The sequence below is a fragment of the Argiope bruennichi genome, chromosome 6 (assembly GCF_947563725.1).
Source record: "Argiope bruennichi chromosome 6, qqArgBrue1.1, whole genome shotgun sequence".
NCBI lineage: Eukaryota > Metazoa > Arthropoda > Arachnida > Araneae > Araneidae > Argiope > Argiope bruennichi.
Genome location: NC_079156.1, coordinates 26918108 through 26932047, shown reverse-complemented (window position 1 = coordinate 26932047; position 13940 = coordinate 26918108). Strand labels below are relative to the sequence as shown.

The 13940-nt window shown below is 29.4% G+C and overlaps 1 protein-coding gene across 2 annotated transcripts in view; it reads right to left on the bottom strand.

Moving 5' to 3' along the window:
• Nucleotides 1–3155: 3155 nt before the first annotated feature.
• LOC129973063 (hypoxia-inducible factor 1-alpha-like) overlaps nucleotides 3156–13940 on the bottom strand; it is a 262208-nt gene continuing 251423 nt past the window's right edge. The window contains exons 10-14 of one of the 2 annotated variants that reach the window (XM_056087424.1): nucleotides 12884–13027; nucleotides 12351–12478; nucleotides 10001–10590; nucleotides 8541–8650; nucleotides 3156–6886 (exon numbers count right to left, since the gene is read on the bottom strand). In XM_056087424.1, coding sequence (XP_055943399.1) covers nucleotides 6695–6886; nucleotides 8541–8650; nucleotides 10001–10590; nucleotides 12351–12478; nucleotides 12884–13027 — 1164 coding nt within the window. In that variant the 3' untranslated portion in view covers nucleotides 3156–6694. The remainder of the gene's footprint in view (nucleotides 6887–8540; nucleotides 8651–10000; nucleotides 10591–12350; nucleotides 12479–12883; nucleotides 13028–13940) is intronic. The other variant, XM_056087425.1, reaches the window with a different exon arrangement.

Here is a 13940-nt window from a genome sequence, read left to right as displayed (position 1 = left end):
ATAACAAAGCAATTCTATATTTATTTCATAAGTTATTATTAATATTAGTCTGAGAATATAGAATATTGCATCAATAATTTTCTCTATTATAAAATGGAAAGAAAAAAAATTGTTATTATAAGGGATATGAATTCTAGAATTAGCGATGTTTTTTAGAATCGAAACTTAGGGAAAAAAAGTCAAAGAAATTGAAAAATTCATAGAAGTTATATTACAATATAATATGTATTATTTTGCAGATAAAACAAGAAAATAGAATAAGAGGATAGTTTTAGTGCCTTTTCCCTTTATATGCTCAAGTTTTAAGCTGTCATTAAATCAAACGATTCATGTTTGGTCAGTTGGTAGATTATTTTTTATTGAATGGATAGTTTGCAATAGATTTTCAAATGGAATTTTTTTTTTATTGTCAATTTCTAAATGCATTAGAATACTTAATAAATGCTTTAGATATTACTTTTAAAACATCAACAACAATAAAACTTTGGTTCCTGTTAATAATATGGCTATTATTTAAATAACTAGATTACGAAATCAATGATTTATCAAATGATTCCAGTTACTAATAAGATTGTTACGCTATTATATATTAATACAGTATAAAAATTCTTTAATTTTCCTATGACAATCCAATCGCCACTCTCCCAAAGGGGGGGGGGGGCAGAAAATTTAAAGAACTTTTAAAAATATAAAGGTAAAGTTTGGTTTAAAATATATAAAATTATCACAAATATTTTAAAATTTGTATAATCTGTTAGACATATCTAGACTGATCATTTTAAAGTTCCCCTGGTTACTAAATAAAGCTTATAACAAATGAATCAACTAGAATATGTGCTATGACATTTGGGGATAAGAATTGAAAATTACCTCTTATCTGATAAAATTTATTCAATATTTTCTTTTCATTTAGGCATGATATGAAAATGTTAGCAAACATAATTATTTAATTTATTTTAAAGAAAATGCAATTTGTTTAATACATAGTAAGAAAGTTATATTTGCAGCTTCTTAATCTGATAACTTAAATATAATAAATTTTTACACAATTTGTTTTTTAATGCAATTTATACTTTAAAACAAAATGTGAAAATTTAAATTGAATGGATTTGGTTTGTTGTCAAACCAAACTGATTATTATATAACAAATGAAAATTTAATTAAAGATAAGCCAGCAAGAAAAATTTTTGGCACAAGAAAATAGCAGAATATCTTTATTTTATACTAAAATACTACTTACATGTGATGCAAAATGTTAAATGCTTCTTAAACACGATCCATATTTTTAAAGATCATACAATAAATGAATTAAAATAGAACTCATTTTCTTCCTGTGTGTCTTAACATACAAAAAGTCATGTGAAAAATATTTTTAAACTGAAAAGATACGATTTTAAATTCGCATCACCTCCTTTATTAATATTCATCTATTCATGGCACAAAAGATTTATCTTTCCAAATTCATTTCAACAATTTAAAAAGAAAAATATGCGTAAATTAATTTCTCCTTCCTGATTGCCTGGGACCGAATAAGCTTTTTATTACAGTTATTTAAGCAAAAATCTGAGAAAATACATGCATATCCATAAAAATAAATAATTCACGAAAATATATTTACTTCACATAAAATACGTGATGCAAATAAATTCAAAAATAGACCTTTGGCACTTACGAATCGTTACTTAAAAGTACATTTACTGTAAAGCAAAGAATAAAAACGTGAATAAGTTGGAAACTAAGTTTTACTGTAAGTGGAGAAAGAACTAAGTTCATTTTCTCTACAGCTATTGTTTTACATTCTTAGGCAGGTAGAAGACTGCTTAATGAATATTAATTATATCCACAAGCGTAACTTTTTTTAAATCTATCTATACAGGTGACTGAAATATCTGGAATCTGTATTAATCTTAACATGTAATAAAGCAAAGTTTATATGATTTCCAACACGTAGTTGTGCTTGTTTGAATTTGCTTAGCATAATGAGAACCATTATTATGTTCTCATGATTTCAAATAATTTTTATGATATACAAGGCATGGTATTGCTTTATACTCATAATCATATATCTTTCTTCAAAAAATAGAATGTAAGCACAAAAAATAAAATATGTCAGACTACAATAAAGTATACTTCGTTTTAGCACCTATTTGTTATACACATATTTTATACATACTTTATACACATTTGTTGACCTTTTTGACAAGTGGCAGTGATTAAAAAAATCATACAAGTAGAGAGAAGGAGATTGAAAAATATGCACAAATGGTGTTTCACGGAGGTTGCATGTGATGTTGCATTAAAAAAATTCATAGTGTATTAAAAATATTTTAATCAAATTTTGTTTTCAATGATAATGATCTATATTTTTAATTGATGAAGCATGAAGTTAATCCAGAATTCCTTTCTCCAATTTTCTTTTGTATAAATTTTGAAGTAAAAGCATTTTGAGAACTGAGACAAGTGGAAGAAAAAAATGAGTTTTGTTAGTAATTTTTAAATGTTAAATTTTGGCAATTTGATAAATAATGTTTTATATAAAGTGTAATTTTGTTCTTAAAAAATATATTCACATCTATAAGACAAAAGTTTCACTGTGCCAAAATTAATTAACAGAATAGGGAAAAAGAAAGTTTTAAAGTGTTTTGCTATCTTTATTTCCAAATACAATTTCTAACTTCGTAATTTAGATAATTTGTCATTGATGCATCCATTGATTTAAAGATGCATCAATTATGATTTTAATGTGAATATGCATATGAATCAATGAAATTACAAGTTAAAGATTAAAAATTTAATATGAGATAAATATTGTTTATTTAAAACTTATATATTACTTTATCATGTAAAATAATATTACATAAACTATATCTCAGTATTAAATAGTTAATACATTTTTTATGACATATAAGTAGTCATTTCTGCATGCTTGAACATCAATATATATCCTAAGAAATATTTATTACTTTTAAATCAATATATATTCTAGAATTTTCATCAAACACATAACGATAGAGTAGTCCAGTACATAGTTTTCATGCAATATTTGAAAGTAGTTCCTTGCATGAAATTAGTTTCTTAAAACAGTGTCGAAAACATAGCTGATCAGATGGCATATATGCATATACATATATCCCTCTGGAGAAAAATATTTTATCATTATATCATAGAATTAGATATTTATTATAGTCATACATATAAACATAGTTTGTATTTGAATACCATAAATTAACCAGGCACTTCTGTTGTATGGAGAAAACAGAGGTTATTTGAAGCATGAAATGAGGTACAGAGAGAATAGCAAATGATGCGCAGGAGTTGAGAATAAAAAAAAAAAAAAAAAATCCTCTTTATTCTCAACTCAAGAACTAAATCATTATGTGATGAACTTAAGTAAAATACATATTTATGTTTTCTGAAATTTTATGAGCTAATTTTAGAAATGAAATTCAAATTGAAACTCTGACTTTTGAAAACTATTTGGGATATCTGTCATAATTTGCTTTAATTTATGTGACCACAGATAAATCTATTTTCACAATAGTTGATTTTTTTTAGCTCAGAATACCTGAAAATGACAGCTGCTTCTGAAAGGGTTCTAAGCACAGCAGCACCATAAAAAACGGTTTGGAGGGTTTATTTAAAGCTTTTTTTATATGAATTTTTAAATATAATATTTCATATTTATCATGGATGGTATGATTTTCGTTGTGTGCACTGATATTAAAAGTAATTGTTTGTTTGAGCTTAACCAAAAAAAAAAAAAAAAAAAAAAAAATGGTTGAGGAACTAATAATTGAAATAAAATTAAAATTGAAGCAATTAGAGTTATTTACTAAAATTAACAAGATATTTAAATCTAATGTCTCAAGAATAGTGTACTTCAGTACAATTTAGCTTGAAAAGGGGAGAAAATAAGTACAGCAAATAAATACAGAATTTTTTCCAACTTATTCTAATATTTATTGCTTTTTTTTTTTTTACTTTGAATTTATTACATTTCCTGGTGAAGTTTTATATATCTCTGTTATATTAACTTTACAAAATAGATTTTAATCATATTTGTTAAATATTTAAAAAACATTTCTTTTTAGAACTATTTAATTCACACAGTTAAGAGAAGAGGCCATACACACTAATTAAAAATAAATTCCATTAAAGTTCTTTACAGCTGTTACAAATTAATTTTATTTACAAATTTTACTTATTAATACTTATTATTTTATGTAGATTTACTATTATCGAACAGATATCATAAAGACACTGCAATAACCAGTAATGAAAAGCTTTAATCCGTGAATGTGATTGATAATTGTATTCCAAAATTTACAATTAATTTCTGAAAAGTCAAATTATGGGTATAACACCAAAGCAAATGAATGAAACTTTACATCTAAGATTTTTTCAACCTATATTTTCTTGAAGTATTCAATTTAATTTTTGTTGTTGTTTTTACACTATCCTACTTCCAAAAGAATAAAAACCGCTTGCTACTACAGTTTCGCATTAAGTGAGAAATGAAAACTCGAAACATAAGACGCCATTGCCACAGTTAAACACTTTAAGAGCACATCGAGGAAAAGTTTCTTTACACCAATAACAGATAGAATTGAAACAGTCAAATTGAAATGGTGGTAAAGATAGCTGACAGATCAACAGACATTGAACATATAAACCATTTGACTATAATTGAAATTATCACAACTGTACAATATAGTTTGAATGTCTTAGCATTGGGTGTTACTGGATGATGAAGATACTACCCAAAGAATAGACACTGATATATAAAGAAACTCTTATCATTCATGAGTGTATATAAATATATATATTTAAGCATATATGAATATATATATCTATACACACAAGCTGATATAAATATATATATATATAGCAGGCGAGTTTCAAGTTATGCTTTCATGTACTTTCTTCTTATAACTTAATTCTCACAACTCCTTTTGGTACTTGTTTATTCTTAAGATCCCCTCGATAAACCACGAAAAATGTAAACGTCGCCAACTTAGCAATTTTGGCATGATCAAAAATTCACTAAGTAAACCCGTGAATGCAGCTGTCTTACCATCTTATGGAGCTTGGCGATCTTGGGGTAATCATCTTGGTGAAATCTATCGTCTGATGTAGAATGGAGCTTAGTAATGAAAATCGCTAAGTAAATTCATTATATTGATGTTATCTGAAAATCGCCAAGTAAACCCATTATCTTGGTGTAATCTGAAAATCGCCAAGTAAATCTGCAACCGTAATAATAAACAAGCACTTTTTTTTTTCTTCTTCTTCTTTCTATGGAGGATATTTTGAGTACAATTACTCTTAAAATTTGAGTTCAAATTTCATGGTATTTATGTTTCTAACAGTCTCAACCTACATTTTGGAACTATTTAAATACCTAATTCTATTCCTTCTTTGGATGCAATGACTGGAAACTCGCCTTTCTAAATTGAGAACTCTAGTAGAGAGAAAAATAATTCTGGTACAAAGGAACCTGCTTTCTAAAAAATAAAACTTGAATCTACAAATGATTATGCAGAGAGCACTGTGTACATGTATAATAAATACACCTTCGAGTCAAACATTCCTCTTTTCTTATTGGTACAGAGATGAAAAACATGCAAATGGTTTACACATTGACTAAAAAATAATTACTCTAATGCATGTCACCCTTCTTGCGAAAGATAGAAAAATAAAGAAATGGTCATGGTACTAAATATTATTTGAAGCAAAACATAGAAAATCATGACTGGATATGACAAAGATGGAAAGTTATGAACAATACAATGGAGCACAGCTGAATTAGACTTTTAGAAACAAACAAAAAAAAAAAAAAAACACATCTCGAAAGAAATTCGTTTGGTATTTTGTTGAAAACCAAATAATCTTTACTACTACAAATAACTCTGATTCCTTTTATCATACAATATTGTGTAGATTAAATGCAACTTAATTATTTATTGAATAAAGATTTATTCTTCGAAATTATCAAATTAATCATCTCTTTAAGTGTCTTATTTTATTTCTGTAATTAAAGAAATTTTATATTTTCGCAACATAAAAAAAAAAAAAAAACTGTTTGAACCAACATAACATAAATGCTTTACACATCAACTGAATTCAAGAGGATAATAAATTCATCTTAAAATTATTAAAAACAACTCAGTTGTTATACGGATTTTAAAAAATAATACAATCATTAAGTATACACACATTCCCAATGCATGTCAAATAACCATTTACTTAAAATATTAAATTTAGAATCACAGAATAAAATCTAACGAATCACAGAAAAGTGAATACAGATGCCAATTGTGAAGTCTGACATCAGTCAAGCCGGATTATTCGCCCACCGACACCCGATCAACATCAGTCCAAACCAATTCATTCCGCCTGAACTTTACATCGAATTAAAAGCAGACTATCGAATAAAACATGGAATGGTCTTGTGTATCAATCCTCTTCTGCTAGATCCGATTCCCAGGAGGAATTTGCAGGTGACTAAAAATCTAATTCAGCCCTTGCGGAAGGGAAGAGGGTTTTTTTTAAAAAAAGAACAACAAACAGAAGCAAGCCTTTTGATCCAAGTAGGCACGATAGTTTTGACATGGAGACAGTCCATATGATCGGCTCTTGAATGTACAGACATATATAAATGGAATCCTCCTCCAGCAGGCACGGTGTGAGGGACTCAGACAAGTGTGGGCACGTTCCTCAGGAGGGGCTGGTCGAGCATCGAGAGCAGGTCATCGCCCTGCTCAGGATCGTACTGCATTTCCTTCAAAAAAGAGTCCAGAAGCTCGTTCCCACATGTAAGCAGTCCAGAGTCCAAGTTGGACTTGTCACACTCACTCGATGGCAAGGAGAGCACGGCAGGCTCGTACTGAAAGGAGATAATAACACAGACCACAGTGTTTTAAATCAAGTTTGATTAGGTTTGTTAAAAATAAAGGTACAGTACACAACCGAGTATCCAGTTCGCGACTATCCGGCCTAGTTTTCTTTATCGTAATTAATTGAGGAAGGCAAGGCATTGGCATTGCATTGTTAAAATTGCAAGGCATTGGAAGCGGGCGTCTGCTACGATCCTCTTATGTGTCGTGTGCAAAATACCGTTGTGACAGGAAAAGAGCAGCGTTCCACTCGTTGCTCATTGTTTCGTCAGTGTGTAACGGACCGTTCATGATTATAACAGTATGCTCAGGATTCGTAAAACTGTTCTTGCAGTATGCTTAATGTTTTTTTTAAAGTATACCACAATGAAGTGTACAGAATTAATGTTAAAATGTCAACAGTTTATATCCTTTCACTTACTTTTTTCCTACTAAAATCTTGCAGTGCAGTATATCAATATATATAAACTACCAGTTCACAGCCTTCTATTTTAACTCGACACGATACCGGCAACTGCTTTTATGATTCACCGGACAGCGTTTATACTTTATGTGGCTCGTGAGGAATGGAAGGCTTCGTATTCAATAAGAAGTGTGGAAATACATATTGTAACAGTGAGTTTTGATATAAAAACTTTGTCTTCTGGGCAAAGAGATGAGTTCATGGAACTCCGACTTATCTGTTATTTGCCCTGTCTTTCCACCGCATTAGATCGGAAACTCGGGAGTGTACAGTACAACATTCTTTGTATAAATGGCACTTAATAAAACAGCAAATATTTAGTCTTTTAAATAGAAAAAAAGTTACCAGGAACCGAATATTTTAATGGATATGGATTCTAAACATATTAATATATTTTATATATACATATATTAATTATTAATATATATGCATTTTTTTAAAAATAAGCTTCAGTTAATGAATTCTTAATAACTGTTTAGTGGCTATAAACTTAAGTGAATCATTGCTTTTTCTGTTATTCGATCAAGGTTTCTATACATTTAAAATAATTGGAAAAAAATCAAATAACCACTTCCCCAGTCCCAAATATTGGAACGATTTCTCTCATTTCTAATTTATTTTAACATTCATGTCCTCTAAATATATGATATCAATGGTCGCTTCATCTCCCCATTCCTGACCGTTCTCCAAAAAACATCGCAAAATTAAACTCTGGTAAAGTTTCGGCTTCAACAACTGCAATGATATGGTTAAATTTTATAAAAAAATTCCCGTGAGCTAACTGAAAGGCGAAGGGAGATTTCATTTCTTCCCAGATAAAAGGGCAATAAAATGTTAATCTCTCCGTTATTTTTTCCTCCAATTTCAAAAGAATGGCAGCCTCTAAGGACGAAAGATGATTAAGAGAAAGTAATAAACGAGAACTCTCCAAAGAATTGTCATATATATATATATATATATATGGTAAGAAAGTTTAAAAAAGATTCGAACTTCTAAAAACACATTGTAGCAAAACGAATAAATTAACATAATGAAGAGGAAACTAATTTCTTAATTTAAGTAAAATTAAACATTCTATATTTCGTTAGCAGCACTGATTATTCATTTTGCAATGGGAAAAGCAAATAATTGGTTAAAACAGTTTCAGAAAATCAGCAATTCACGAAAGAAAAGCCAATTACCTTATTTTCAGAATATCGATTGCTGCCGGAATTTAGGTAGCCACGACTGGCATCTTCTCCCAAGACGAGGAGATTTTTGAGAACACTGTCTTCTGGAATACTCTGAGAACCTGCAAAAGAAACAGTGCATCGAATTTTAATACAATTTTTCTTTAATACAACATTTCTAATGTGATGATAAGACCAATAATTTCTATTCAGGTAAGAAATTCTGTTTCTTTTTTGATCAGGGTTATTGTAAAAATATTGCATTTCTTTAAAGCTAAAAAATAAGTTTAATTTAAAGTACAGTTCGATTCCAATAATTCTTTATTATAACAAATAGAATTTACATTGCCTTAAGTATTATATAGGTTAATGTATTTATCTACTATATTTTTAAAGCAATACAAGATAACACCTATATTTTTGAATGGATGTATTTCTAGTCTGAAATAGTCATAAAAATATTCCAGAATTCATGCTACAATAAATATTTAAAATTAAAGCATTACAAAAAATTCATTAAAATTTTAATGGATTCATTGGTTTAAAAGACTGTACTCAGCTGATGTACAGAATAAGTCACGATTGAACATATAAATTCGCAATTGCTTTTTTCATATAGCACAAACAATTTTAAAAAATCATATATTTTATATGAATTATGTTTGTAGTAATTTAAGATGGATATTGAATCCATAATAAATTTCTAAAAAAAGTATTCATATCACATAATGCTTTTAGCTAATTAAATGAGCATTTTCTAAAACCAGAAAAATTGTTAATATGATTAGATACTAGTATTAATTTTGCAAAGAAAATTAAATCTGATAGTAAAATTCAGTATATGAGATATACTAGTTTATTTGAGAACAAGAGCAGAAAAAAATTAACGATTTCAAAAAACCTGATATAAAACAGAACATGCTAAATACATTTGAGTTAATATGCATACAGAAGATACAAAGGTAGACAGAAAAGGTGTTAATAATCCTGAATGCACATATGGTCGATCACAGAAGCATGATAAACATATAACATGGTACTGCTCTAACACGGCTTGAAGATTTAGATAAACCTCACACAAAATAGAGTACAATGAATTCACAAGAGCAAAAAATTATCTCACATATAATAAATTCAGAATCGGAAATTATCTCAAATTCTGTGGAAAACAGAGTTTCTGCATCTTGTTGAAGTAGTGACATAAGCTAAGCACCTTAAACTAGGGCCATTGCAAATTAAGATGAGATAACCAATTGTTCAGTTTGTATCAATCCAATCATGATTATGGCACTTGCAAATACATATTTAAATTTAAAAGTTCTGATGAGGTCTATATTTGAATTTATGCATTTAAATAATACCTTACTATAAGTACAGCAAAAAAATCGGAATAAGTCAAAACTCAAACTAAGTATTATAAATCAGGCAGCAGTTGAAGTAGATACTGAAAGGGCAAAGGGAGTCTTTCTTACCTGAGAAGCCATTGTCCAATTTGAGTCGTTTGGGACTTTCTGTGGATCCAGGGCGGGATGGACTGGAACGCTTTGGTGGTGGATCAGGAGGAGAGGGAAAGGGCTGTTTGTGCTCGATAGGTGTCGTCGGTAATTCTGATACAGAAACCTGCACCTTAATCAGTCGATCATGTACTTTAACTGTGGCTGTGTGCGATCCAAAAGGAGGTGAGTTTGACCGCCGGTCATTGGAAGCAGCTTGCCCATTTCGTCGTTGAGAGGCAGTGGATTTGACAGGCTGCTTTTTGATGGGTATGCTTTCAAGCATGATTATTTGACCTCCGTTTCCATGGCCCCCGTTGTAACCTTTTGAAGGAGTGAAATTTCGCTGCTTCAAAGAGTTGTTTCTATTGTTATTGTCCATAGAGTTGTGAGGCCACCTCTTTTGGAGTGTGGTTTCTTTCCGGTGCATGCCATTGCTTTTGTCTTGTTTGTTGGGAAGGGTCTTTTTCAGGTCAGACTGTAGCAAGGCAGCTAGACTGGACTTGAGAGAACTTTCAGGTAGATTACTTTGCTTGTGCACAGTTCGTTGTGGTTCAGGCTCAGATAATCTAATATATAATAAAAATAAGTTAATAATAACTAATTAAAAGTTGTCTTTAACATAGAAATTTGAAGGAACTTTGTGCCAGCTCAGATAAACCAGGGCTGGATTAGGCCTTCTAGCAATCTTTAGCCAGTACAAGTCGTAGGATCTCCCTCCTCCTTGCTTCTCACCAAAACCAATTAGTTTTCTATTGATTTCAGGTATTCTTATAACTTTTTTAACCTCTTCAATCCTGAGGTACACATACGTGTACCTGCAATTTTTTTCATTTTTCTTATCCGGTAAAGAAAAATTTTAACGAAAAAATGCATGCATTTCAACATTTATGTATGTTGCTTGCATTTTTCATCAATAAATAGCACTACAGTTCATTATTTTTTTCATATTTCTCGCTATTAATTAGAGACATAAAGAAAATGGCGTAACGGAAAACACAGCAAGTATAAGTACATTTTTCAATATTTATTATTAAAATAAACTCTTGTATATTTTTTAAATAAAATACTAAGTGTCTGGTTAAAGTCATTACCAGAGTACATCTTGTTATTTGTAGTAGAATCGGTAAAAATACAAATTTAACTACGGTACACATATGTGCACCTCAGGCGTTTTCGCGCTCATTTCCTGATTGCTTGCATTCCATCGTGATGTTTATGTTTTGCGCGCTTGTTTTCAAATTGTCATTTCTTCTCCTTGAATATATTGTATATCATTTTTATAATAAATAATTCTTATGTTCTTTAATAAAATATGACATAAATTTAAAAATATTAATTTTTTAAATTTTAGTAAGAAAATTAATTTTAGAGCTGTCTTGTAGTCAGTAATTAACATTTCAATCCGACATCATGTATAGAGTACACGAAATTTTATAACCTATATAATTATAATTTTTTCTTCACATCAAGTGGCTTTAACTTAAAAGAAGATTATTGAACTTTTAGAACAAAGTGATTTTAGGGGAAGCAATAGAATTTCTCATGTGCCGAAAATAATGAAACCTGACAAATGTTTGAAAGAGGAGAATGGGATGAATGGTCACAGACGATAGTAAAATGTGGCTTTGTCAAGTAGAAAAATAATAAATCCGTGACTCTATTAAAGACATGTATAGGTAAGGAGCCAATTGGAACAGGCAAAAGATGGTCAAAATAACTGAACCAAAAGGCTAATGTAAAATAATCTGCTATTGTAAAAACATATAACATGCATATCGGAGGTATCGAATATTATTTTGCATTTCCCCGGTGTGTACTAAGGACAAAAAAGGTCCAACGCGAGCATTCACGCATTTTGTAGATTCAGTAGTTGTCGATTGCTGGATATACTATAAAATGGTGGCAAAGCAACAAGCAAAGCTGTTAAGAATGAAGACGAAAATGTTATGACCTAATTACAATTTCGAATGCATATAATTCGGTCCCTGTTGAAAAATGAGAGAATTCTCTTCATCAGGAAAAAAAGAAGACCAAGTAAGAAATCACCTTTGGATGGCTGAAAACAAATTAATATAAGAATGGTCTCAAATGATGGAAATGCAACTAAAAGAACATTGGAGATTTCATCACCACTATCTGGTAAAAATATATTAATCAAAAATCCAGATTTCCAGAATTTCATTACATGTTAAAAATGATATATCTTATTTTTATTGAAACGAATACTGAATAAAAATGCACTTATAATTTATATGCCTAGAATGTATTAGAAATTATATAACTCATAAATGAATCATTTTGATTTGCATAAAAAGATGATCTATACCTGTCCTGAGAGGGTTTTTTGGACAGAGGTTCCTGGGGTCCCCACATAACAGAGCTGGAAGGGCTGATCAGAGGAAAGTCATCATCCATTTGCATGGGAATGAATGGAGCCCTGAAGTCTAAATCCTCCTGAAAGAAATGCCCAAATGTCAGTTTATCCTTAACTATATACATGTTATATAAAAGAAATAATACAAAATCCTTTTTTAATGAACAGTAGATTTAGATGATGTATTTGATATAATTTTTGATATCTAAGAAAGGATAAGGAATCTGGACAATTGCAATGAAAGAATTGGTAATTATTTTGTGATTGAAATAATAAAATGCATAGAATGAAAATAAAAAAAGAGTGAATTACAAATTTATATGTCATTTATATAAATGAATAAAGATCTGAATTATAACGGCTCTATCGTTTTGAAACACTGCTTGCTTTACAGAGCTATTAAGCTTCATAACCCCCTCCCTCAAATATTTAGAAATATTTTTTAATAAGATTGGAGTGTGAAGAGAGAATAAAATATTCTTCACCTCATAGCAATCTGAATCTTTGTCGGAGGGAGGCATGGTGAACTTGAGGTCCAAATTGGAAAATTCATCAATGGGATCTAAGCTCGGTATGTCTGACAGACTGCCAGAATCAGGTGTGTTGGGAGAGGTACTATTGCTGCCACGCTGAAAGATGAAATGAAAATGAGAATATTGTTTGTGTATAGTGATACTTTATATGATGATTATAATTAAAATTAACTTATAATTGAAAATAATTAATAATCTAAGAAAGGAGAGAAACATTAAGATTTATTAATTACTATATTTCTGTGTTTTCTGATATTTCTCCAGGTTTGATTTCTATATGATAAGCAAATAAGATAATTTAGAAAATTTTATTTTTTCCCTCATAAATATATATACATATAATTTCTAGAGCGTTCTATCCCAATGTTATTATAATATTAATATATGTTATGAGTATTAATTTATATACAATTCCTTTTGATATTAAATACAGAGTTAAGGATTAATTTTTTAAAAATGTAAGTCTAAATTATTTAATTGATAAAAAAACACACATTTCAGATGTTATAATTTCTGTAAAGGACATTTTTACTTTCTCATTTATAAAGTATAAAATAAGCAAGAGTAGAGCAGAATAAAGAAAAGAGAAAATACTGTAATTATCAAGAAATTGGACCTCGAGATTTTGAATAACTTCCATGTTTTAGACCTCCCTCAGTCGAAAAACATATTTTTTAAATTATATTTATCTATGATGAGATCTTAGATCTTATTGTTTGTCCATGGTAACTTAAAACGCTTTCTGCTAGATGGATGAAATTCGGTCAGAAGTTTTCTATATCAAATTTATAGATATTTATCAAGTTCCATAAGCAAAAAAGTTTGCAAGACCAAATGAAACTGTATATGATAATTACAAAATACAAAGAACAAAGTAAATTAAATTTAGTACACAGTTTTAGAATCAAAATTCTAGGTCTGTATCAAATTTTGAATCTAATATGTTGATTATCTATCAGTCTGTATTTTCACATTCTAAAAATGTAGCAACTCAGATAAATGAAATTCA